This window comes from Heterocephalus glaber, unplaced genomic scaffold (genome assembly GCF_053883595.1).
Source record: "Heterocephalus glaber isolate CG9 unplaced genomic scaffold, H.glaber_assembly_v1.0 deba00000347, whole genome shotgun sequence".
Taxonomy (NCBI): domain Eukaryota; kingdom Metazoa; phylum Chordata; class Mammalia; order Rodentia; family Bathyergidae; genus Heterocephalus; species Heterocephalus glaber.
In genome coordinates, this window is record NW_028258143.1 from 12,047,559 (window position 1) to 12,075,117 (window position 27,559).

Genomic DNA, 27,559 nt, shown 5'->3' on the forward strand with positions numbered 1-27,559 from the left:
TTTCTACAAGTCTGTTAAGAAAATAAAATATGTTTTTAAACTTGAGATTCTTAAATTAGGGAGCCACTCCATAAATAAACTCAGGTTTCAGCCTTTCCTAAAAATGCAGATCAGTATATTTGACTGTGACTGTGAATATATTAACTAGATGTACTCCAGACCAATTCGACAGGAATTTAAAAATTGTTATTCCACATGTAGGAAAGTGAAAAAATTTTTCATATTTGGTTCTACAAATTACACTTTCAAAGCTGACCTGGAGTTCTGGTTCCTGGTGTCATCACAATTCCTGGTAAGGGGAACCTGGGCTTGTACACATCATACTTTTATCAGAATTCCTAGATTAATGTGCCCTGAAAGAAGAATCAACTGTGGGATGCCAGTCCCTCTTAACCAGTAACCAAGATACAGTGTACCTTAGTTCATGAATGCTTTTGTTTGCAATTTGTTTTGCAAGCAAAAGTGCTTGGCAAATTTTTGTTGTTGTTTGCAAATTCTGCATCAGGTGACAAACATGAAGATAACTTTTCTAATTGGACTTTCCTTCTGTGCTGAAGCCTAAGTTTCCATAATGCTAAAAGTCTAGAATCTTTCTCTTCCTTTCTAGGAAAATCTCTATAGCTGGATCTCTTCATCATTATAAGACCAGTTAGATTTACAATTCAGGCTGAATTGTGCATTCATTTAGAAACTTTTTTCTCCCAGAGCATAGCTCTGGCTACTGCTTACCAAGTAACTGCCAGCTTCTGTAACAATAGCTTTCAGGTCTTTCTAATTTCTGGAAGTCAGGTTGTAACTTATACTTATCATTTTACTTTAATGTGCAGAAAAGCCAATGCGTTTCAAAATCACAGAAGCGAGTCACTGTTTCTTTTTTTAAAATTTTTTCATACTGGGGATTGAACTCAGGACCTCATGCTTGCCAGGCAGGTGCTGTGCTGCTGAGCTAAATCCCTGGCCCAGTCATTGTTTCTTTAGTGCCTAGACTTCTCAGCAGCTGTGTAATGTGAGTCACATCTGGGGGTTCAAACCTGTGTCTTCCTAAGCAGAGGTATAGCAATCATGATACAGTCAGGAATCTCACGTACCCTCTGAGCATTCACAAACAACTTGTGAATGATTTTGCCAGCATGTCCTCTTCCTGCCCCAGTGACTAACACTTCAGGCTGCTCCAACAGGCAACTCACAAACCTAGGAGACAAAAGCAGCAAAAGGATGAAAAGCCAGCTGCTCAGGCCACTGTGTCCATTGTCTCAGCTGAATTTCGTTGACAAATCCTCAATTTGATACTCATTAAACTTATGAAACCTGGAGTAGAAATTTTATAGAGTAGATACAACATTTAGAATTACAATCAATTCAACTGACAATCTTACTGCTCTTTCAACTATATTCATAACATTTAAAAAAGCCTATCTTTGCTGTGTCTACAAGTATGCCAAAACAAACTCAGTCTGTGTAACTACTATGTACTTTAAAAAAGAAAGCCTATCTCTATCAAAGCATAAGAAATAGTCTATTTGTCTCGTACTAGAAGCTTAAAACATTACAGTAAATAACAGATCAAAAAATGGTTTTTTGTACAATAGAAACCAAGTTTTATTTATCCAGCAAAGCTATGATCCATATTTGTTTCTTAAGGGCTGTTTTTGTGCTTAAAATGTATAGTTTGATGGACAAACTTGCATTTATAAGCTGTGCCATTATGTGCTGGAAACACAGTACTTCCATGCATGTCACAAAGCACTAAAGAATTGAAGCACAGAGCCACCACACTGCACCACCTGCTCACTAATTCATGCTGCTATTTTAGGAATGATTCCCTTGATTAGAGCTTATTCTTCTCACTTAAAAGGAAGGAGTTTTCAAGAGCAAAGTAGGCTGGGAGAAATTTTCACTCAACAAAAGATACAAAATTCAAACAAGAACCTGTTAAAAGCTGTAACAAATGCCTTGTCATATGGTATTAATTAGCATCAATAATGCCCTTTCTCATGGAAAAGCTGATGAAAATGTTTAAATTGTAACAAATTCAAGGCACCAAACAAGCTATTTTGGAAACACTTTTCCACACATTAAAACACTATCAAGTCAAGCAAAAAGAGGACAGCTTCACACTGACATAGGCTCCACTGGTAAAGAAAGGGGCACCAGTGTCAAGCCTCATAAATATGGAAACCTTCCCTGCTCCAATCATTTGCCTCATCTGGAAGGAGCCATGTGGTCATTCTTTTACAACGTATTTGTAAGGTTCATAGGATGAGTACCTTTGCTATCACAAATATCGTTCAAAATAAAATAAATAACTAGGTATAGCATGCAGATACTGTAGTTTCTGAATACTATGGCCAAAGGAAATTGGGAACTGAGTGCCATGTTTGGGGGCACGGTGAAGAATGCAGTTGACAGCTCCTCCAGGCTGCAGGAGCAAAGGCAGCTCTAGAAAGGCCCTGGTACAGTGTGTCTGAAAGAGGGAAGGATGGAAACACCTGGTAGCAACTCAGAATAGCAGTCAATAGGACAATTAAGTATTTCTCTGTCTTTAGTAATGTCTGTTTCAAATAATATTTGAGTACCACAAAGGAGCCTCAATATTTTATTACAATATTTCTAAAGTGGTTTTTCCTACTGTAGGCAAACTGGAGGTAGCCAAATAGCAATTACCTTTCAAGATCTTCCCTTTCCTCTTCCTGCTCACATTTCTCAGTTCCAAACTTGGCCTTCAGGGACCGAGCTCTTGCAATTATGGCTTCCACACTAATAATCTGATGTATAATTTCCTAACAGTGGAAAAGGGAGAGACACACATTGAGAGACATGAGAAACGCAGTCTTTAAAAAACATGTCTTTAAAGTAACTGTTGCCAAGTAGGGTGAATTCTTGGCAAGATTTTGACACTACATCAAACTTACTTCCAATTTCTTGTCTTCTGGATTGGGGAAGTGCAAAACTTTACTGGAATGGGATATGATCTGCCTTATAATCTTTTTAACGGAAGAAATGTTTTCCAGACTTTCTATTTTAAAGAGATCAAAAGCCATCATTAAATTACGTCAAAAACACTTTCATTTTGGAAATGAACTAATGATTAATAAGATATTTACCTTCTTCCTTTACCTTGAGTACAGCTGCATGAATCACACAAGGTAAAAGGTGCCGAGCAAGGTCTGCAGGTTTCTGGATTGCCAGATAGTGCAGCACCTGAAGGGGACACAATGGCACATGGTGATCAGTGCAGGTATCAAAAGTGAAGCAGCCTTTTTTTTTTTTTTACCCAAGTACAGAATCCTTGACCACAACTCATGTCATGACAGGAGAGGAGAGCTCTTACCAGCTTTCCCTGCTTTCCTAGATAAGTAGCTGCTACTCCCATAGTAAGACTAACTGATGTCACTGAAAGCTCTTAAGAACTTCAATTATTTTTTATTTTTTTATTTTGTGAGACAGGGTCTCACTATGTACTTTAGCCTGGCCTGGAACTCACTATGTAGCCCAGGCTGTCCTCAAACTCACGGCAATCATCCTGCCTCAGCTGCCTGAGTGCTAGAATTACAGGTGTGCACCACCACGTCCAGTGAGAACTTCAAACTTTAAAAAATGATGAATACTGTCAAATTTTCTTGTTTCCACATGGGCTATACACAGATTAGGAAAATACAAAGAAAACCATTTGCAAATTATATTACCTATAGGTGACTGTCATGAGCAGAACATTTTCACTAAGATTTTTCTTTTTTGCTGTACTGAGTATTGAACACAGGGCCTTGTTCCACGTGATGGGCAAGTGCTCTACTACTGAGCCACATCCCCAGCATTTTTTATTTTTATTTTAATATAGGGCCTCAGTATGTTGCCCAGGTGGCCTCAAGCTTGAAAATTCCCTACCTTAGCCTCCCTATAGGTAGGACTACTCCATCTGCTTTTTTTTTTTTTTTTTTGGTACTGGGGATCGAACTGGGGTCCTTGCGCTTGCGCAGCAGGCGGCGAAACCACTGAGCTATATCCCCGGCCCCCACCCATCTGCTTTTTATTGATGTTAATTTTGATCATGCAGTGAACATACTATCCCATTTTCCCAGTGTATGGTTACTACTTCCTTGCAATATATACGCAAGCTGTAGAAAAACATTTTAAAACCATGCAAGTATGATGCTCTGCACCCAAATTTCCACCTATACCTCATATCTAGAGATGACTCTTGCTTGAACTAACCTTTTACTACGAATATGGTTGTAAAAAACTTTCCAATTCCAACGTAGCTTCCATCTTTACCAGTGATCTCTGCTTAAGAAACACTCTCCCAGGCCAGGGGTTTAGCTGAGTGGTTCCCCCACCTGCCTCACAAGCACAAGGTTCCAAGTTGGATCCCTGGTTCCCCCCCCCAAAAAAAAGAAAGAAAAGAAACACCCTCCCTTTTCCCTCATACCTTTATATATTTTTTCAGTATGGTTCCAAGAATTCATATTTCTTCCTGTGGTTATAATCCATTATTGTCCTTAACTATCTGGTATTTAAACTGACCCAAATTAGCCCATGAGAATGCCTTTAAGGAACCGCCTTATGAAATGCCTCTCTTTTTAACGCACTTCTTTACTTTCTATCAACATCTGATGCTCCAGGGTCACCTTCTACCTTCCCTTCTCTGACCTTAAAAAGCAGCCATTTTTCTGAGGGAAGCTTGGTTACTTTTACTGAGGAGTGTCTTACAAATCTTGCTAATGAGGTATCACTACTTCTAGACCCCTTCTAGATATTTTCAAGATAGGTAGGACATACATGCTTGTATGTTTACATATATGTAACTATATACGCATATACATATCCATATTTTAGAAATCCTTCCAAGTTCACAACAATATCTCTAAATCCATTGCCACTGGGTTCTTCCTTGGCTTCTTCAATTTCGTATTTGCATCTCACATTCACTGCATTATTTCTGGCTTCCAACAGCACCAAGATATTTAATTACTTACGTAAATATATTGCTTCACCCATAGGATTATAAAAACTCTAGACAGTAGGGTTCAGGACGTTTTTGCAACACAACTAAGAATATGCATCCAAACATATCTTAGATTTCCATAAATCACCTGGATTAATTTTCTCTCCTGTCCCCAACTCCTTTCTTTATACTGTAGTTACACTGTTTATTTGAAATACACTAGGTTAATCTGTCTGTGTGTTTTTAGGATTAGGTTATTTCTTTTGTCAACCTTGTTATTTTTTTTATACAAAAACATTAATATTCCTCCAGAAGTCAAAAGTATACAGAAAATACCATCTTTTCTAAGATTCACTCCCTCCCATATTCCTTCTACTCTCTTTTTTTTCCCTTTCCCAACCCTTCTGGGTAAACGTTCTCTGGTTTATCTTTATCAATTAATAAGAACATATTTTCCCCTTTTTTTCTTAAATTCTTTTATTGGTACATTTTAGGTATACAACACATTTATATTTCTCATTGGGAATTTGTGCCTTTACATGATGCATCTTGGTTCTTATTTTTTCCACATTCCTAGCCCTCCCTTCACCCCCTCTACCCTTCCCTATTTACAAAGACTTTATTTCCATTTTTTCCATTTCTCATCATTTTTCCTTTCCCTTCTTTCCTTACCCCTGCCCCTCCTACTACCTCTACCCCTTTGGACCTTTTCTTCCTATTTTGCATTATCAATTATTCATTCTAATCATTGGTACATTTTAGGTATATAATATAATGACGTTCATCACTGGAAATTTGCACCTTTACATAGTCTCTCTTGGTTCTTATTTTTCACCCTTGCCCAGCCCTCCCTTCAACACTTCCATCCCTCCTTATTTACAAAGATTTTGTTCCTATTTTTCCATTTTCTCATATTAATTCCATTCCCTTCTTTCCTTTCCCCTCCCCCCTCCCCCACTTCCCCTTCCCCTTTGCCCCTTTTCTTCCTATTTCAAATAGTTTTAGTCCTTATTTACACTTTCAGTTTCTCACACCAGAAAAACTATTCAGTATTTATACATGTGTGTCCTATTTATTTCACTTAAGAGTACTGCTTCAATGTGCATCCACTTAGCTATAAATGTCTCTAATTTCTCGTTTTTTATGGCTGAGTAGTACTCCATTTTATCAAAAATAACACATTTTCTTTATCCAGTCTCCAGTTGATGGACATTTGGGCTGTTTCCAAGTTTTAGCTATCACAAACTGTGCTGCTAGGAACATGGGTGCACATATATCACTGTGGTACGATTCTTTTAATTCTTTGAGGAAAATCCCCAGCAAGGGAATAGCAGGGTCAAATGGGACTTCCAGTCCTAGTTTTTTGAGGTATCTCCACACTGATTTCCACAGTTGTTGCACCAGTCTACACTCCCACCAGCAGTGGAGTACAGTTCCTCTTTCCCCACAGCCCCACCAGCATTTGTTATTGGTTGATTTCATGATAGCAGCCATTCTTTCTGGAGTGAGGTGGAATCTCAGCATTGTTTTCATTTGCATCTCTCAAATGACCAGTGATGCTGAACATCTTTTCATGTATTTATTTGCTATTTCTACTTCTTTCTCTGAGAAATGTCTGTTCATTTCAGATGCCCATTTTCGGAAGAACATATTTTAATTCCTCTTTATTTTACTACCCAACAGGTAGCATTCTCTCTATATTCCTTTTTTTTTTTGGGTACCGGGGATCGAACTCAGGTCCTTATGCTTGCGAGGCAGGCGGCGGAACCACCAAGCTAGATCCCCAGCCCCTCTCTATATTCTTTTGTACTTTTCTCTTAAAACATATCCTAAAAACATATCCTAATCTTATCAGTTAATAGAGCTCTTTCTCTCTCTTTTTTTTTTTTGGTACCGGGAATCAAACTCAGGACCTTGCTCTTTCAAGCCAGGCACTGGAACCACTGAGCTAAATCCCTGGCCCCTCTTTCTCTTTTTAAGAGAATTAATAGAGTCCTTATTAGAAAACCTTTTCCTAAATCCAGGTTATAGAGGAATTCATCCCAGAAGGCTGAGACAGGAGGATCACAAGTCTGGCCAGTCTTGGCAACTTAGAGCTTGTCTCAAAAAATAACAAGGATTGGGATGTAGCTCAGTAGAGCACTTGCCTAGAATGTGCCTCTAGGTTCAATCCTTAGAACTACCAGGAAAAAAAGACAATCTCTGCTCTAGTGACATCTTTATTAACAGACTAGGATTTGCACATATATATTTATAGACTTTCTAGTCTGTATAGTTGGGCTGTTTTTGGACCATTATTACATTATTTAAATGTAGTATGCTTTTAATATTTAGTAGCTCTCATTCCCCTCAATAGTTCTTTTTCAATCTATTTTCAGATATTCTTGCATGCATGCATTCATTCATTCATTTAAACATACAAACCATGATGATTTGTAGTATCCTCACTGAATTATACACCCCAAACCACAATTGGCTTTAAGAGTATTTTCATCACTCCAAAAAGAAACTCATTAGCTGGCATAGCCCGTATTCTCAAGCCCACATAGTTTTTTCTTCAAATCCTAAGCCTATTCTTTCTCTTGTCTAATTACACTGGCTAATACCTCTAAAATAATGTTCAATGGCAGTGGGGAGAACAGGCATCCTTGTCTTGTTTCTGATTTTTATGACATATATTTTAATCATTTTTTTAGGAAGTAGTCTTCCATTCCTATTTTTTTCAGGAATTTCTATTAAATTTTATCAAAGGCGTATTATGAAGAGAATGATATAAAGACCTATCTCTAGTAATGAAGTGAATTACATATATAAGCATATTTCTGTATGACCACCCTCACATTTGGTCAACATGTATTATTTTCTTAAAGTTGTATTAGAGTCTGTCCATTCAGGATTTGCACTGAATTTCTTATGTAGTACTGATCTGTTATATTTTTATATGTTACCTTTATCAGGTTAGGTACCAATGTTGTTTCACAAAAATTAGAAAATTTTTCTTTACTGAAAAATACATGTAACATTGGGACTATAATTTAGTTGGAAATGATCTAGGTGTGGTATTTTATGTGGCAGTTGAAAACTGTTCTCTACTCCTTTTATGAAAACTGGTGTATTTATATTTTCTGTCTTTATTGGGGTTGGAGTTAGTATAATATATATACTTGGAAAACCACCCAGTTCAACTTGGCTTTCAAATTTACATAGCAAGACAGGCAAAGTAAGCTTTGTTACATAAAAGCACTTTCTCTGTATCAGTTATTTGTCCCTTTTGTCATTCCTTTTTTTTTTTTGGTACTGGGGATCGAACTCGGAACCTTGCACTTGGCAAGGCAGGCAGCAGAACCACTGAGCTAAATCCCTGGCCTCCTTTTGTCATTTATCTTTTATATAGGTGCATTTCTCTTTAAGCATCAAATGGTTTGTCTATTTATTTTTTATTTAAAAAGAAATCTGTCTGCTAATTCAATCTGGTTTTCTACCTCTTCTTTTATTTTTATTTTTATTTCCTTCCTTTTGTTTGTTTCTTTTGGTACCAGGGATCAAACTCAGGACCATGCGCTTGTGAGGCAGGCAGTGGAACCACTGAGCTAAATCCCCAGCCCTTTCCTTTTGTTTTCTTTCTGGATTTACTTTGATCCTTCCTAGGTTTTTGAGTTAGGAATTTATTTATTTTCATGTTTGTTTCTTTATCTATAGTGTTGGGGATTGAAGCCAGCTTTGCACATGTGAGACGAGTGTTCTACCACTGAGCTACATCCCAAATCTCATCTTCTGTTTTTATTGATAGAGATATAGGGCTAAGAATTTTCTTTTGATCACTTTTTAAACATATCCTATAGGTCCTGAGTCCTGATATGTGGTATTTATCTTTTTTTTTCTGTAAACCCTGTAATTTTTTCTTTGTATTTCACCTTTAACACAAGCACTATTTAACAGATGGCTTCTAAATTCCCAGATACAGTACTGGGTTTTGTTGTTTCATTTTAAATTTCTAGTTTTACTGCAGCGATCAGACTATTTGTTATAATATTTCTATTATAAAACTTGCTGGTATTTCCTTTGTGCCCTAAAATCAATATTTATAAGTATTCCATGGACACTTCAAAAGAAGGTACATTTTCTATTAACAAGGTGTAGGTTGGAAATATGATCAACTGTACTGATTTTGTTTAGATCTTGTTTTTGTTCACTTGACTGTCTTATACTAAGAATAACATGTTTAAAGTCTTCTCATTATTGTGATTTGATCTACTTCTTTCAACTTCTATATTTTGTTTTATATAAAGTTACTGTGTTATCTAGAACATAAACATGAACAACTGTTAGATTCTCATTGTGAAAAAAATAACTTTTAGATTACATACATAGATTACATGTTTCATTTAATTTTTATTTTATTTTTTGCGTTAATTTTACTTTGATTGGTACTAGGACCATGACCCCTGCTTCCAATACTGGGGACTGAACTCAGGACCCTGCGCTTGCCAGGCAGGCACGGTGCCACTTAGCTATATATCCCCGGGGACCCGTTTCCTTATTGTTTTCATTTACCTGGTAAATCTCTGTCCATCATTGGAGCCTTTACCTCCTGTAATTTGGAGCCTTTCTGAATCACAGAATCTTTTATAGCACAATGCTAGCTTTTTATATAACCATCTTATAATTATTCCGTATGTAATATATCTTTTTCTGTCTGATTTCTAAAAATATTTTATTCTCATTCAGGAAAGTGTATGTTTCTATTCTACTAGATATCCTATTTGGTGTACTTAATTTCATTATATCACTAACTGTTTTATAACCTCTTCTGACAATATGAAAGTGTCCTCTAATCACTACTCATTTTCTCTGTAAGAGTCAATGAGTTATACTTCTGTCCCCCTTTCTCCTTTTTTGTACCCAATTTTTTAGTTATATTTTCTCTACTTTGAACATGTAATTTTTACATATTATTGTCTACTCATGTCTTACCTGTATTGGCTCTAAAACAAATGAAATACTGATCATCAATCCTTTGGCAGGGTTTTCCCAGGCACCTCTTAGTTGAAGAAGGTTCATCACTCTATACTATGGTATTCAGTAAGGCAGCCACTGGACACATGTAGGCCTTTAAGAATTTAGTTCCTATTTATACTAGCCACATTTCAAGTGTTCATTAAAGCCAAATGTGGCCACTGAGTAACATTTTGGACAGCACGAGTATAGAACATTTTAACAATACATAAAGTTCTATTAGACAGGGCAGCACTAATGGAGGGGATATTATGCTGAAGGTTATAATTTTTTAAAGTTTTCTATGAAATTCATGTTAGCTAGAAAAATTCAAGGAACAAAAGTTTGAAGAGAAAAAATTTTATTATGTTCTACTCTTATGTGCAGTTCCAAAAATAGAAGTCCTGAAGATGTTTTTTGGTTTTTGGTGGGTTTTTTTTGAGACAAGGTTTTACTATGTAGCCCAGGCTGGCCTTGAACTTGCAGTGATCATCCTACCTCAGCTTCCTGAATGCTGGGATTATAGGAGTGTGTCACCTTGTTCAGCATGTTTTTTTAAAAGTCTAGTAGCTTTACAATGATACATCTTTGAGTTTGTTGCTCTTGGTCATTACTCCCCTGTACCCAGAGTGAGGTCTTTCAATAATTTCTTATATTGTGATTTTAAATATTAATTTTTTCTTAGGATTCTGACTTTTTTTTCAAGAACACTAATAACGTTAATAAAAGGTTGCTAATAAAATTAATATTCTTTCCTACCTTTCATTTCATCTCTAATATTTCCTTTCCAACTCTTTTTACTTCTGTACTTCATTTTCATTCACTTGGCTATTTTCCAGCTTTTCTTCAAAGCCTTGGATTAAATTTAAATATGAATCTATTCTCTCTTGGGCCCCTGTGTGATCTAGTCTTTGTTTTTCATATGGTTATCTTTTTCTTTTACTTCTATGCTAAAATCAGTTGTAGTTTCATTTCTTTGTGGGTTTTTTTTTTGGTTGGGGTCCATTTCTCCTCTTGTATTGTGTATCTGATTAAACATGACTTTTCAAATCCTTCATATTTGAACTATTTTGATATGTGATTTAGTATGGAGCGTTATATTACAATTTCTACCCTTATGAGAAATATTGTCATTAGTTACAATGATCAGATTTGCTTGGTTTTTAAGAGCAGTTTTGTAATCTGCTCTCTTCTGTTCCTGGTAATGTTACAGAAAGTTTGAATGTGCCTTCTTCTGCACAGTTTATTTAGTGGAGAGGAGGTGTACTGAGGAAGGTTGTCCTCTTTCTTTTTCATTTCTGTAGGATCTTTTATTTTCCTCTCCTATTTCCTCCCTTCTCATCACTAATTTACCTCTATAAGGAGTAACATTCTTTCTCTATACAGTCATTTATCACTTAAAGATAGTGTTATGTTCTGAGAAATGTATTAGGCAATTTCATTGTGTACAAACACTATACACTATATTTTCACAAACCTAAATGATATGTCAATCACGGGACATGGCCACTTGTTGTGGTCAAAAGACCCGGAGCCAGGCACAGTGGCACATGCCTGTAATCCCAGCTCTCTGGGAAGGTGAAGCAGGAGAATGACAAGTTCAGGTCCCACCTGGAGAATCTTGTGATACCCTACTCAAAATAAAAAAGATTGGGGATGTAGCTCAGTGCAGAAGCCCTGGGTTCAATCCCCAGTACCAAGAGGGGAGGTGGGAAGGAGACCGACCGACTGACCAACCGCATAAGCACAAGATATATGAGGTAGCTGCCAACATAGCATGGGGTACTATTTTACAGTAACCTTCTTATAATAAGTAGAAGTATACTCTAAAATGATAAAAGTATAGTCAAATAAATATACAAACCAGTAATAGTTATTTATATTATAAAGTATTTACTGTACATAATTGTATGATACTTTTACACAACTAGCAGCTTTACACCAGCATAAGCACACAACATGTAAGTAATGAATTCTTGCACAATGATGTTCTGATGGCTAAATACTACTAGGAGATAGGAATTTTCTAGTTCTGTTGTAATCTTATGGGATCACTCCAATATATGTGGTCTGTGGATAATTGAACAACATTATATGGCACATGGCTGTATCTCATTTTCTCCAAATCTCCACTTCTAGTTCTGTTTATGTTCAAGTCCTCCCTATCCTGTTGCCAGTGCTTTGAGCTTTTCTTGTATTCAGAGTTTTGGCCCTGGCTCTTTGTGGGATGACTTTAGGCCTTGAGTCCTAAAGACTCACTGCCACTACTTACTACAACCACAGCCATAGGGAGTGGAAGCTCCCCTGAAATGTGGCTTATTACTTTACTTGGTGTTACTTGAAGGTCACTGAAATCTCTATTTCCTAGTAATGCTGAAAGCCTGAACTTCTTTATTTACTGATTTCAGTAAGGGACGAGGAGGATGTGTTTAGGACAATCTGGTATTAGGCATGTGCCACTATTCTTATAACGCCAAATGTGTTTTAATAGCTATAAAGCAGTCTGTACCTGAATACACAATAATTTATTGAACCAAGCCTCTATTTTTGGAAAGTGATTGTTTCTTTTTTTACTAAAGAACTTTGTTGAACATCATTCATGTGCACAGATTAAGTATATTTCTCATTATTTCCTTAATAAAAGGACAGCTCTTCTTCCCTTTCTTGGCAGTATAGGGGACTGAACCCAGGCTAGGCAAGCTCTACACCACTGAACTACTTCCCCAGCCCTTTTATCTTGTGAAATAGAGTATTTTTAAATTGCACAGGCTGGGCCCAAACTTGCAAACCTTCTGCCTTAGTCTGCCAAGTACCTGGGGTTGTATGTGCACCACCATGTCTGGCTAGGTATACCCATTTTTAATGCTTCTGAAAGACACTATGAAACAGAACAATGGTTGGTGTTCTATAATAAACTATGAATGTCTTTGGCATTTAGTTCTGAAATCTTAAATTTAAATATGGGCCGGGGATTTAGCTCAATACTAGACACATAAAAGGCTCACTGTAATTCAATGCTTTGTCAAGTGTGTCCAAAGCTCTCATGTCTATGACAGTGAGTTTGTAAGATTTAAGAAGAATAATTAGCATTCTAGTACTAGAGACCCAAACCTCAATTACCTTTTCTGCTTCACGTGTATCATCAAAGAGCCTCCTTTGCCTTCTAGCAGGAATTGGCTTAGCTGTTTCCCAGGCTTCAACCCACATGTTGCTTGGAATCTTCATTCGGGCACTCAGTTCACCTTTCAGAACTACATTCCCCTTATCATCAGTCACCTCCTCTTCAATATAGTCCCTGGGTGAATACCATCTCACAAAATCTTCCAGAAGACAACCTGGGTTGGCTGCCTGGAATAGGACAAGAAATCCAGCAAAACCAGATAAAAAATCAATATTTACTGATAAGCCTGTTTGCAAAACCGTATTTATACAAAAAAAACCTAAGTTTCAGTTCTCCGTTTTATAGAAAAACATTTTCACTTGATGAACTTGAAAAAACTTCATGTAAAGTAAAAATTTTCTTTAAGAGGTTTTACATAATATTTAAAATTACAGTATACCTACTCAAAACTTAGGGAAGTAGCAAGCAAATGGAATTAAACAGAATAACAGTGATGGAAAAGCTTTGTTCTTTTCCTCAATAAATCAATACCAGTACTGCAATAAATATCAGTTAACCTCAACCCTGTTCTATTTGGCCATCAAACTCTTGTGCTTTATGTACAAATTACAATCATATAAATTACTTTTGTGCTATTAAGGAACTGGAATTCAAAGTCTTATTTTTCAAGCATCTAGAACCAACCATATTAAAGTGCCCCAAACATGCCCCAAACCTTTCAGTGATTCTACTTTCAGGCCTAGAAAAAAATGAATAGGCTTCACTGTGTTAAGAGGTAAGGCACAGAGATCTTTTTCCAAGTGTCCAGTAATGTACTAGCAGAGTACAAAAATGAGAATGCTCTGTCTTAAATGTGAAGGGCAAATTGCTAATGTTATCCTCATTTGGCTCAATAGCTGTAAGCCTGACTATCCTTACTACCTCAGGGATGCGCCCCCCTCAACCCCTGTCAGAAGATCCTTCACTGACTCAGCAATTTAAACTTCTAAGAGCTGTGTCACAGTCCATGGGGGCAAGTAATTGCTGTGAGCTGCAAGTGAATCAAGGTTACTTCATGATAGTGACACAGCATTTATGCACAATGATCTAGATCTTAACCAAGCAATATCATACCGATTTGAGTGAAGAGAGAAAGCTGAATATGAAAATATAATATTCCACTTTTGTTTTAGATGTATAAAAAAATAATAAAAAATTTTTACAATAGAATTGTTCCTCCTGATTGTCCTTACTATATTAGGCTGGACACACAACTACCAGGAGAGAGTACTCCATCTATAGTTGTTTTCTTTTTGCTGTTTCAGGTATACACTGTAAGGGCATGCTCCAGAAAAAACTGTGCCCTTCTGGATGTGTAAATGCCTCAGGCACATATCAGCATTCATTGAAAGCTCTGGAGACTCTTGCAAGGGCCTTGAATACTAAGTTGTCCCTCTACAAAAAGGAACAGGCAACCCATCTATTTTTAAATGATTATATATTTCCTTAAATAGATCATCTGATTACCATATAGGAACAGATGTGTATGCTGGCTATTTGAAATACAATCTGTTTTCTGATAGACAATGTTATTACAGAATTACAGGCACCCAGATTAATCCAAAAAGTTTACAGAGCCAGTTTTGCTCATACACGGTATGAAAGGAACTATATAGACCTTACCATGAAGGACTAGTATGTTTCTGTGGGGAAAAACTTAAGAGATCTGGAATTTCCTCCTGAACAACCTCTGCAAAGACAATGAAGCAGCACGGGGACAGGTGAATAGGAAGGCAGCTAGAAGTCTGATGGAAAACCACTGTTGGGAAGCCTGCCATACACACACACCCTCACTCAATTCCCTTTTCTTTACCTTTTTGGTTTTATACCTGCCCTGAGAGCCAAATGGTTTCTTTTTACCCACTGAATCAAGTGTTGTTCTTATCTCACAGTGGCAAGATAGAGCCCACAGGTTTTTGTATCTTAATCTTTAAGAAAAGCATACTGTTCTTAAGAGGTTTATTAAATTATTTTTCCCCTTTTAGTAAAGATGGAAAAAAATAAGCAGAGAATAAAAGGGCCCCTTTTATTACCACTTAAATCTGCTAGCTAGCAAAGACAGATGAAAGTGGCAGGAGTAGTCATGGAATGTTTATGTTTACAGAGAATACTCAAGTATTTCAGAGAAAAATCAAACTCAGACTGGCCTATATAACACATTAAGATTGAGTAGGGACTATGGATCGTGGAGAAAGAGCTCACCAAAGGTAAAGAAGAAGAGTCAGGGCCTAGAAGACAGTTCAGAATATAAGCAGTAAGAAAAGAAGCCTTTGGCCTACTCACTGGGTTAACCACTTGGGCTATTTTTTAAACATGTGGGTTGAGTATCCTTTATCCAAAATATGTGGAGCCAGAGTGTTTCAGGTTTTTTGTTTTGTTTTGTTTTTGGATTAGGGAATATTTGCATATAGATCATGAAATGGCTTTAGACCTTCAGTCTAAAGGCTAAATTCAGTTATATTTCAAATATGCCATAGCCTGCAGGTAATTTAATACATTAGTTTAAATAATTTTGTACATGAAACACACAATAGTTTCATGATGCAGAATTTTATGCTTGTGGCAGGTTAGTACAAAAGAGTTTTGAATTTTATAACATTTCAGATTTTTGGGTTAAGGACACTCAAACTGTACATGTATGAGTTTTTTGCTTTGGAAAATAATTCAAAACAAAAGTCCTTTGTGGAATGAAGATTCCTGGGTTTTTAAGTGAATAAGCCAATGGAATTATTAGCCGAACCCTATGTATTCTACATACAGGTCTATATCTAAGCCTAAAACTGATTCTCCAGGTAGCAAATACTTACTCATCCAAAATAATGACTCTTCTGAGAAACTTTCCATGACCCACTCAGCAGTCAGTCACCTTTCGGACCTTGCCATCTTAGAAGTCGTCACATAATATTTACACATCCTCTCCTGCAGTTTCAGAAAGTCTTCTTGACTTTCAGGGTGAACACTGTTATTTCCTACTTATCTACTTACAGTGAGAGGCACACAGTAGGCACTCAAAGGTTTATTGAGTGAAGGGATCCACTTTAAATCCTCAGAGTTTCTTAAAAGCCTTGCATTAACTGCCTGAGCACACAAAAAGGCAGAAAGCATCCCCAGTACACACGCAGAATGATTCAATTCTCAATTTTCAACTATTAATAATAGATTCATTCTTTTCTTTTTTTAAACTTAGAGAATAAGCTTCTTTATGACCTTTGAGGGATGGAGGTAGGATGTAACTATTAATGAAGTCCAAACATTTAACAAAAAAAGACATTCAGGCTTTAAACCACTTTTATAGAGTGACTTTCACAGTTTTATCCCAGAATAGCTCAAAATAGGCCCCAGAATGCTGAAAGTGTGACCCACCTTAAAAGACTCCATATCAGAGAGCAGACAGGCACTCTGCATGCGTGCTCGGAGGTGAGCCCCTTCTGCTGATGTACCTAATTTAGCTAAGACCTCAGACTGCTCTTCTAACAGATCTTCTGTCATAGGTGCTGGTTCCTGTGAAGCACAAAAGGACAAAGCTCATGAACAGCTCTTTTTTAGACAAAGCAGAACTGTAAAAATAGAACAAGGACAATAATTATTTCTGCTCTAGCAGTCACAAGATATGTATTTGAAAGAACTCAGAGAAATGCACAAATTGTTCAGAACCTACATTAAAAAAACTAACCAGAATAAATATCACTTTTGGGTTTCCTCCTCCTAACAGACAAGATTACCATGTTTCCCTTGAAAAAAAATTAAGAGCCAAAAGACAGAATTTGTGTCCACTATAAATTTTCTGGTTTATTAGTGACGCAGAAATGTAGTCCTAATGAACATCACTTTTAACTACCCAAATATGTACCAAACAAAACTTTCGCACTGATACACAGGGTGAACAATAATCAGTAAGACATTATGGTATGGTGGTTAAGAGCCTGGGCCCCAGAGACAATATGGCTGTATTTAAATCCCAGCTCTATGACCTTGGGCAATCCCTCAACTTTTCAGTGACTCATGAAGAATAATTTCTAAGACATATGCTCAATAAATACTATCAATTAAAAACAAAATACTTAGATTACATTATAAACTTTATACTCTGACAGGGAAAGTATGCTTATTAAAATACCTAGTCAAGTTAAAAAATCACATGAATTTCTACTTAAGCAGTATACTTGAAACGAGAGATCTTTTTCTTCCGTGGAAAAAGCTACTTTTCTTTGTCATTTAGCCTTGAGATCACAGGATAGGAGGAAAGGAAGGGGATATTGAGAGTACTAAATATTTTTCCCACCTAGAAATCTCAGCCAAGTGTAGACATGATAAAAGGAGAATAACAAGCTACAAGAAGACTATATATTCTCATATATACTACACTTCTGAATATGCCCAAAGTTTTCTCAAATACATGATCTAATATGATCTCTGAGAAGAGATCAGGCATTTTACAAGTGATGAAAGAGGTACAGAGATAAAGGGCCTTACATAAGATCACAAAGTGGCAAAACTATCAATGAGCAAACTGAAAAGAGAAGAAAAATAGCTCTAAAAGGCATTACTTTTAAGACAGTCTATGCTTCTAAACTTTCTCAGATACTATTACCCCAATCAAAAAGGACAACAAAAATACAATTAGCTCATTAAAAGTAGGGACTACTGTTCATTAAAACTTAAAGGTGGAAGAACACAAAAAATTAACCTTTGCTAAACTCCAACACACAAAGTACTTTCAAATATGATATGTAACTAATCCTGAATAAACTGGAGTAATACAAAATAGTATGCTTTTTAAGTATTTAACATTTATTAAAATTATAGATGTTAGAATAAGACAAATATTTTCATGCTTTCTACTTACTAATCACTGATCATATAAGTTTTTTAGATATCTTTGAAAATGTAATCAATTTAACCTAATTTAAAGGATGTATCTGAAAATTTTTGACATGTATACACCCATGAAACAATCACTAAGATGTCTGTCAAGATGATAAATATAGGGCCAGGGATTTAGCTCAGCGGCACCGTGCCTGCCTTGCAAGTGCAAGGTACTGAGTTCAATCTCCCGTACAAAGAAAAAAAGAGAGATGAAAAATATATAATTCACTTCTAGGGGCCGGGGGTTTGGGCACCTGCCTTGCAAGCGCAAGGTCCTGAGTTTGATCCCCGGTACCAAAAAAATAAAAAATAAAAAATTCACTTCCAGAAGTTTCCTTATGCTCATTTTTACAATATCCACCAAAAGGTGAATAAACTATGAAATATCCATGAAACAGAAAACTTCTAAACAATAAATATGAATGAACTATTGATACAGTAATGTACACCAATAATTATGCTTAAAGAAATCACACTTAATATACACTTATTACAGAAAATGCAATCTACTCTGCTGTTTTGTTTTGGAAACATGGTTATGCGATGCCCAGGCTGGTTTCAAACTGCTAGGCTCAAGTGATCCTTCTGCCTCAGCTTCCCAGGTAGGTAGTACTGAGGCATACATCACTGCACCTAGCTATTGTTTTTTGGGGGTTTTTTTTTGGTACTGGGAATCGAACTCAGGACCTTGCGCTTGCGAGGCAGGCAGTGCAACCAGAGCTACATCCCTGGCTCTACCTAGCTACTGTTTTTAAGATGAGAAAAACAAGATTTAGAAAGGAATCACAGTCTGTACTAGAAAAACTCTAAATAAATGGTGGTGTCAGTAAATAGATCCAGTTCTGCTAGATCCTAAAATCCAGGCCTACACAAGAACTATACAAGCACCATAACAAGATAAAACATTTCTCTTTTTAGCATTACACAATTCTGTTCTATAAATTCTCACATGTCCCATCCCAGGCTTCAGGGACTCTGCTGCCCATATGGACACACAGATCCAAGGGCCTATACTTGCATGAGACCAAGGACCAACCAGGTTCCTAGAGGTGATGGGCCAGGCAGTTAAAAGGAGTTCAGGGTTTACAACATCTGAATTCCAAATAAAGGAGATCATTTAAAACAAACATTAGAAAAGAAGAGTTAAATATCAATCATTTAGGGTTCTACTAGAAAAACACCAAACTAATTCCAAGGAAAGTGGAAGAAATAATAAAATTAATGATACAGAATATAAACAGAAAAATTCAAACTAAAAGTTGTTTTTTGGGGGAAAGATTAAAAAAATCAAACCCTTTGAGAACAAAAGAGACAAAATATCAATTTCAAAAATTGAAGCTGTGATATCATAGATTCTACAGACGTTAAAAAAGAATTATACAGATACTGTCAGAGAATACAAGCACTCAAAAGGCTGAGGTAGAAAGATCACTGAGAGTTCAAGGCCAGCCTGGCTACATAGTGAGTTCAAAGCCAGCCTAAAATCCACAGCAAGACCCTGTCTTAAAACACTAAATAACTAATCTAACTAAATAAAATGAATATAGTTGGTCTTCATCTTGGGTTGTTGAATTGATGGATGCAGAATAAGTGGATATGAAGGGCTGACTTCAGGGACTTCAGCATCTAGAGATTTCTGGAGGTGGGGAGAGGTAGCACTGTATCGTAGAAAATTTGTACGAGTTGTTACGGTTCAGACCTAGATGTCCCTCCCAAGAGCATCATGCACTCATAGGCAGGGCTTCTGGAAGGTGAGTGGATTGTGGGAGCTAGGTCTGACTTGCTAGGTCTAGCTGGAAGAGGCAGATCATTCAGAGTGTGGCCTGGAGGCATTGACCTCCTTCACCAGTTCCTCCCTTCACTCTCTCTGCTTCCTGTCTGCCATGATGTGGACAGTTTCTAACTGCCATGCCCCTGTGCCATGACATTGCGGCTTGGAGCCAGTAACTGTGGACTGAAATGTGAGTGGAAATAAACCTCTGCTTCCTTAAGTTGTGGGTATCAGGTATTCATCAGTGAAACCAGTCAGAATCTGGAGTTTTATTTATAGGAATATTTTCAGTTATAGCTTATTTTCAAATTTCTGTAATAGACACAGAATTAGCCTTATTAAAATTTTTTAAACTTTTGGTAATTGTGTTTTCTAAGAAATTTTTCCTTTTTCTAAATAAGTGTAGCAAGATTGCTACATTTGCAACAAACAAATATCAACTTTCTGTGCATCAAGGAAAAAATTAGAAAATGAAGATTTAAAATACCATTTATGATAAGATTTAAGAAATTTTTTACACTAAGCAAGGACACCAATGTGACCAGTTCCAAGAAAAAAATCCTTGCTGGGAGCTCACAAGAGGAGGCTTCCAGGCCACCATACCACCCCCACCAGCACAGAGGAGGTGAGCTGTGTGGGTGCCAGCAGCACCACCTCCCACCCCCCAAACCTCTGTCGAAATGAGAAGACATGTAAACAAGCCTCATAACCAGACTTCCAGATCACCTACAGCAACCCCAAAGGGAAACAAGATGGAACAATCTGATATTCAACCACCTGGATTCCCTGAACTGGCAACAAAAGAGAATCTGGAAAAAATGAAATCAGAAATAGTTTCTCAGATAACAGCAGAGATTGTGCACATAGTGCAAGCCATGATTGATAAATCTAGAGAGGACACAGATAAAAAAAAATAGAGGAGCTGAGGAACATGGTGGAATCCCAACATAGGAAACAAATGGAATCCATAACACAGATGCAAACAGATTTCCAGGAGATTGAAAATCTATGCAGCAGAATGAGCCAATGTGAGGACAGAATTTCAGATATAGCAGATAAGATTACAATTAGTGACCAGGAAAAGAAAAACTGCTTTAAAATTGTAAGGGATCATGAGAAAACAACCCAGCAGCTGCTAGACAATGCAAAGAATAACCTAAGAATGATTAGAGTCAATCAAGAAACAGGAGAGAGTGCAGATGACATAAAAAAGCTGTTCACAGAAGTGATGGCAGAAAACTTCCCAAGCAGGGAAAAAGAACTTGACATACAGATAAGTGAGGCATATAGGACTCCAACTAGCCTTGATAAAAAAAAATCTACACATACCCATATGATTATTAGGATTCCAGAAACCCAACAGAAGAACAAAATTTTGCAAGCAGTGAGAGAAAAGAAACAAATCACATACAAAGGAAAGCCCATCAGAATCACAGCAGACTTCTCAATGCAAACCCTCAAGGCAAGAAGAGATTGGAGTGATGTATTTCAAGCCCTAAAGGAACAGCCTCCAACCCAGACTGATGTAGCCTGCAAAGCTATCTTTCAAACTTGATGGGGAAATAAGATACTTTCATGACAAAGAGCACCTTAGGAACTTCATGAATACCAAACCAGCACTCCAAAAAATTTTACACAGTATCCTAGGAAAAGATCACTACCCCAAGAAGCCCAGCAGAATGAATCCGTCAGGCACAAGAAGAAATTAAATGCAAAGGGGGAGAATCCAACAAACAAAAAGTCATGACAATGATAAGTCAATACTTCTCAGTTATAACCATCAATGTTAATGGTCTCAATTCACCAATCAAAAGAAACAGACTGGCAGAATGGGTCAAGAAGCAAGATCCAACAATATGCTGCATAAAAGAAACACACTTAATTCAAAAGGAAACTCATAGACTGAAAGTTAAAGGGTGGAAAACAATACTCCATGTGACAGGAACCCGAAAAAAAAAAAAAAACAGCAGTAGCTATCCTCTTTGCAGATCAAGTGGATTTCAAATGAAAATCTGAAACACTCTGGTCCCAAGAATTTCAGATAAGGGATAGTCAACTTGTATGTACAAATCTATTGTGAACATGTGCTTTCATTCCTCTCAAGTAAAAACTTAAGAACAGAACTGCTGGTTCTTAACAGTAATACAAGAAATTTCTATATTGCTTTCCAAAATGGTTTTATCATTTTACATTCATATTAGCAGTATTAGAAAGTTCTAACTGGTTCACACCTAAGCTGACATCTGTTCTTTTAAAACTTTTAACTTCATCTCCTTAATGAGTGTATAATTCAATCTTGTTATTGTACTGATTAGTATTTTTCTGATTCTAGTGTTGCACACCTTTCCTTGTGCTGTACTGGCTATTTATCATCTTCTTGTGACTACTTTTTAATTGGGTTATCTATTAATGAGCTGTAAGAGTTCTTTATATATTCTGGTCATAGGTTATATGGATTATAAATATGATCTGTTAACTTCTAAACTTTGATGGAATCTCATTTATCAATTTTCTTTTATACATTTTTTTATATCCTAGGAAATTCTTGCCTACCCTAAATTCATAAACATTTTCCCTTAGAATTTCTTCTTAAAGTTTTATAGTTTTAGTCTTTCATATTTAGGTTCATAGATCCTTTCAAGTTATTTTTATGTATGGAAATAAAGAGTTGAGGTTAATTTTTTATATACGGATACTAGGTGTTCTAGTGCCATTTGCTGAGAACACTATCTTTTCCTCTGCTCTTGAATTGAGTTTATGTTCTATAAAATGTTAATGTTAAATAATCTTTCAAAACTCAGTGGACCATATATGTGTGGTTCTATTTCTAGATTCTCTGTTTTATTCAAATGATCTATGTCTTTCCTTACACACTGCCTTGATTACTGTAGCTTTAGAGGAAGTCTTAAAATTAGGTACTAAACGTCTTCCAACACTGTTTTTTTAAAATCTTTATCTTTACTTTTCTAGGTCCTTTGTACTCCTACATAACTTTTAAATTTCAATATCCAATTCTTCATTTATAGCAAGTATACATAGACCTGAATTTTTACATATACCTTGTGTTTCCTAATCCTGCTAAATTCAAATACAAGTTGTAGGGGCTCCTAGAGATTTCTTAGTATTTTCTCTGTAGATGATCATTTCATCTACATATAAAAATTTTGCTTCTACCTTGCCAATCCTATCCTAATTGTGTCATTTTATTGCCAGACTATTTGGGTTTGGGCCTATGTTTCAAAGTTTAATGGACAGACGAAGAGTAGGCATATCTGCTCTTGTTTTCCACCTTAGGGAGAAAGTATTGTTATCTTCTTCATATAAGGCTTTTTTGCTGGAACTATGGAGTACATGTCTTTGATCTGTTGAGAAGGTTCTATGCTACTTCTAGTCTCCTGATAGCTTTTACCATGATCAGCTGTAGAATTTAGTCCAATACTTTTTCTCCAACTAGTGACAGGATCATATGGCTTTTTCCTTTCCTCTGTTAAAACGATGGCTTTTGGGGGTGGATCTTCCAATGCTGAACCAACACTGCCATCCCTGTAATAAAACCATTTTCTACATACTGCCAGATCTGACTTCTAATTGTTTTGTTAAACAAATTTCTATCTATGTTCATACTTTTTTCTATTATTTTTATCCAGTTTTAGGATTAGCACAATGTTGATTTCCTAAAATGAGGGGAGAAGTGTTCCTTCTTTTTTCTGCTTTAAATGTTTGATATAATTTATCAGTTAAAATGTATATGAGCCTGTTGTTGTCATATAGGTAGGTTTTCAATCTAGGAATATACTTTCTTTAATAGGTGCTATTCAAATTTTATATTTCCTCCAGAGTTAATTTTATTAATTTGTCTTCCAAGGTACTTAGAAGTTGTCAAATTTATTTCAAAACAGATTTTTGTAATATGCTTTCTATATCCTTTTAAATTCTGTAAAATCTGTGGTAATGTCTCCTAGGTCTTTTTTTTTTGGTACCGGAGATCGAACTTGGGTCCTTGCGCTTTCGCAGCAGGCAGCGAAACCACTGAGCTAAATCCCCAGCCCTAGATCTTGATATTGTAATTTTAAAAATGTATAAGTGATATTGAATAATAGGAAGTAAAGGTCTAAAGGAGCAGAGGAAGTGGGAGGGGTAGGGGAAAAGAAAGAAGGGAAAGAATAAATATGAGAAAAGGAAAAAATGGAAACAAAGCCTTTGCAAATAGGGAAGGGTGGAGCGGGTGAAGGAAGGGCAGGGGAAGGTGAAAAAAATAAGAACCAAGATATTCATGTAATGGTACAAGATGCCAATGATGAATGTAACTATATTTTAAACCTAAAATGTACCAATAAACTTAATGGGAAAAAAAACCAAAAACCCTTGCTGGGAATTTAGCTCAGTGGCACCATGCCTGCCTTGTAAGTGCAAGGTCCTGAGTTCGATCCCTGGTACCAGAAAGGGGGGGAAAAAAAGAAAAGAGAAAACCTTGGCCACTGTACCTTTAAGAAGCTACAGGGTGGGTAACATTTCGCATGTATGGTCACAATCCATTGCTAGAGGAATTAAGCACATCCTGTGTGACTACAGTTATTTCCTCCAAACTTCATCCTGTGCACCTTTTCCCTGTGTATCCTTTTGCCATAGTAAATGATATCAATGAACATGTCTACATACTTAGTTCTATGAGTCCTCCTACCATATCAATGAACTTGATTGACAGTTGTCTTGGGAACCCCTGACATGTCAAGTAGCAGAGACTATGTAAACAAGTAGTATATAATAACCACACTACTATACACTGTTAGTGGCAAGATGAATTATCTCAACCTTTGAGATACTATTTAGAAAAGTTAGAATATATACAGTATGAAAGTATAAAAAAGCTATGAAAAACCTGCCAGGCTGATGAATTCTGGGCCTCTATGGCAGGTAGGCTAGTGAGAAACCAGGGAATAGCAATACTTCCTGTCAGCTGATTACTTGTGATCATCTTAGGGAATTTTCTGATAGCAACAGTAATGATTACATAACAAAAAATGACCAGATATAAAACAAAATCAGCAGAGTTTTAATAAGCAAAGGTTCCTAGAATTCCAATATGTAAAAAGTTCTTCCTGTTCACTAATTTTCCAGATAACCCATGTTTTTAAAGGAGATCATTCTCCACGGAACATGAGTCACTAAAAATATGTAACAGTATGCTATTCAAAATTAGCTGTAAATGAGTAATCAAATTGAGTGATATCATTTTTGTAAAGCTGTTCACATGAATAATAAATACTGATGAGAAAAAAACATAGAGTACGATCAGAAAATATCGTGAATGTTTAAATTTTTTCAAAGATTTGTTACAGTACAAGACATTCCTATCAATCTCCCTCAAAATCTGCCCCACTCCTTGCTTTGTATCCCATTATTCTTGGCACTTTCTGAAGCAGTTCTGCAAGTCTTCTCTTTTTGTCTTTAGTTGTGTTGGCATAGGAGTATTGATGTCTTGAACCATTTCAAGATGATTTACCTTTCAGAGTCATTTTGAATTTGGTGAAAAGCCAAAAGTTGCACAGTGCCAGATCTGGAGAATAACGTGGAGGAGTAGACACCATGATGTTTTACAAACCTGCCTTTCCATTGGATGGCATGCAGCAACAGTCACTTTATTTTTGATCATACCTTATAAAGACACAAAAGAGGACTTCCAAAATTGCTTTAGAAAGTAGCCAGAATAATGGGTGTGTTTGAGACAAGGGGGAGTATTGTGAGAGGAAGCAATGGAACTTTTACTGTAATAAATCTTTTCATTTAAACACATATCACATTTTTGATCAGCCCTTGTATTTCAAAACATATAAATCTTATGTAGGCAAGTCACAGGAAAGAATTAAAATTTTATATGTTTTTCTTTTCCTGAAGTTAGTATACATTTTTTGGCAGACTCTGTGTATGTATATCAAGGCACAGAAACGAGTACAATAAATATAACCCAAACCAGTAATAGTGGTTATTTTATAGGATGAAAGTTGAATTGGTAGTGCCTTTCACTTTTTCAGGACTGAATTTTTCACAACAAAATGTATTCATGTATTACTCATGCAAAAACAAATGAACAAAACATATTGTTCCTTAGATATTGAGTTGCTGTTATTCTGTGTACTATGCAAAATAGCTTCAAACTGTACATTTGCGCAAATAAACTACTCATGTAACTGAAGGAATGCTACTTCTAATTTTTCTCTTCTGTATTTTTGGATATTGGTTTTTTTTTGGTACCGGGGGATCGAACTCGGGTCCTTGCACTTGTGAGGCAGGCGACGGAACCGCTGGGCTAAATCCCCGGCCCTGTTCTTTTTTTTTATTAGTACATGTTTGCAGTACATTCTGTTTACACTCCTCATGTGCAGTAAACACATCTTAACTCCGTTTTTAATCCTCTTTCCCTCCCCTATTTCCTCCCTCTCTTGATCCCCTTCTCATTTGAAAATGATCTATTTCCCTACTTATCTTTTTTCCTATCTTTTACTCTATTTTTTTTTTTTTTTTTTGTAATTTGGGTTTCTCATATAAGAGAAACCATGCAATATTTAAGGTTGCGTGGGTGACTTATTTCACTTAACATTACGGTCTCAAGGTGTTCTTTAAACACCTGAGTATTAACTACTCAACTTAAGAAATAACAGACAACCTTATACATGACAAGCTACTATCTACTTAAACTTCAAAACATTCCTTAATTTCAGAAATGGTAGACCTAAAGGCCCAAGAAGTTTATTTAGGTTTCAAACCGTATATGTCTAAACCAAAATATTTTGCTTTTTTTTGGAGGTATTGCAGATTGATCCCAAGGTTTTCTCACTACTGTACATTCCCAATATTTTAACTTTTTAAAATCTTGAGACAGTCTCACTGTTTTGTATTTTGGGTTTTTTTTGTTACTGAGAATTCAACTTGGGACTTGTGAGGCAGGCGGTGGAACCACTGAGCTAAATCCCTGGCCCACACTAAGTTACTAAGTTGTCCTGGATGACTAAATTTGTGAACCTCCTACCTCAGCCTCCCAGAGGCTGGGATTACAGACATGTGCCACCATATCTGGATTAAACAAAGATTCTTTAAAGAATTTACTCTACCCATAAGAAATGATCTCTTACTAGGATGAAGTTTTAGTAACACGTTCCTGCCAGTTTAAACCACAGTGGGTACAAATGGATCTTTTATAAAAAGCTTCCTGACGGGACAGTCATGTGTGTTCTGCTGGTGGTTTAAGCCACCTGGCAGTAAGACATATGAATCACAGTCCCGCAGTGAATGTGTTAGACAATAACAAAAAGAAATTGAAAGAACCAGTGCTTCCTACCTGGGTTACTGGAATGTAGAGAGGTTCTCCATTATGTAGCAGTGTAAGTTTCCCATGCTGATAGAGACGTCCTTCTGGTTTTAAATTTGCCATGTCTTTAGGTCCTCCTTTCTTGCTACTTTCCTGTCCATTTCCCTTAAGTTCTTCTGTATCACTTAGGCATTCAAAAAATTCTTCTTCACTATCACTCCATGAATCCCAAGATTTTCCCAACTCTCCCTTCTCTGCATCTTTGAGATGGTCTGGCCCCAGCTGGTCTCCAATTTTTCCAGCATCCCCTGGACGTGTACTAGTTATAGTGTCTGAAGTACTTATCTTTTTCCCCTCATCACGTGCCTTCTTTCTTTCAATACAACAATTTAACATCTTAAGAAAACAAAAATAGCATCATAGTTTAATTAGTTACAGGAAAATGAAAAAATCTATCCACTGCTTGAATATTTTTTCATTCTCTACTTCTTTTCAGACCCCTGCTGTGATCACAGTGAC

General features: G+C 36.5%; 2 protein-coding genes across 10 annotated transcripts in view; one reads left to right on the forward strand and one right to left on the reverse strand.

Annotated features, from left to right (window-relative positions):
* The window catches only part of Zranb3 (zinc finger RANBP2-type containing 3), a 284,160-nt gene that overhangs the window by 255,433 nt on the left and 1,168 nt on the right, over positions 1 to 27,559 (forward strand). The window lies entirely within an intron of this gene.
* The window catches only part of Rab3gap1 (RAB3 GTPase activating protein catalytic subunit 1), a 163,332-nt gene that overhangs the window by 23,322 nt on the left and 112,451 nt on the right, over positions 1 to 27,559 (reverse strand). For all 9 annotated transcript variants that reach the window (XM_087195707.1, XM_087195712.1, XM_004836111.4 and 6 more), the window contains 7 exons: positions 27,071 to 27,436; positions 16,461 to 16,598; positions 13,058 to 13,285; positions 3,105 to 3,201; positions 2,913 to 3,016; positions 2,665 to 2,780; positions 1,089 to 1,191 (listed from right to left, as the gene is read on the reverse strand). In XM_087195707.1, coding sequence (XP_087051833.1) covers positions 1,089 to 1,191; positions 2,665 to 2,780; positions 2,913 to 3,016; positions 3,105 to 3,201; positions 13,058 to 13,285; positions 16,461 to 16,598; positions 27,071 to 27,436 — 1,152 coding nt within the window. The remainder of the gene's footprint in view (positions 1 to 1,088; positions 1,192 to 2,664; positions 2,781 to 2,912; positions 3,017 to 3,104; positions 3,202 to 13,057; positions 13,286 to 16,460; positions 16,599 to 27,070; positions 27,437 to 27,559) is intronic.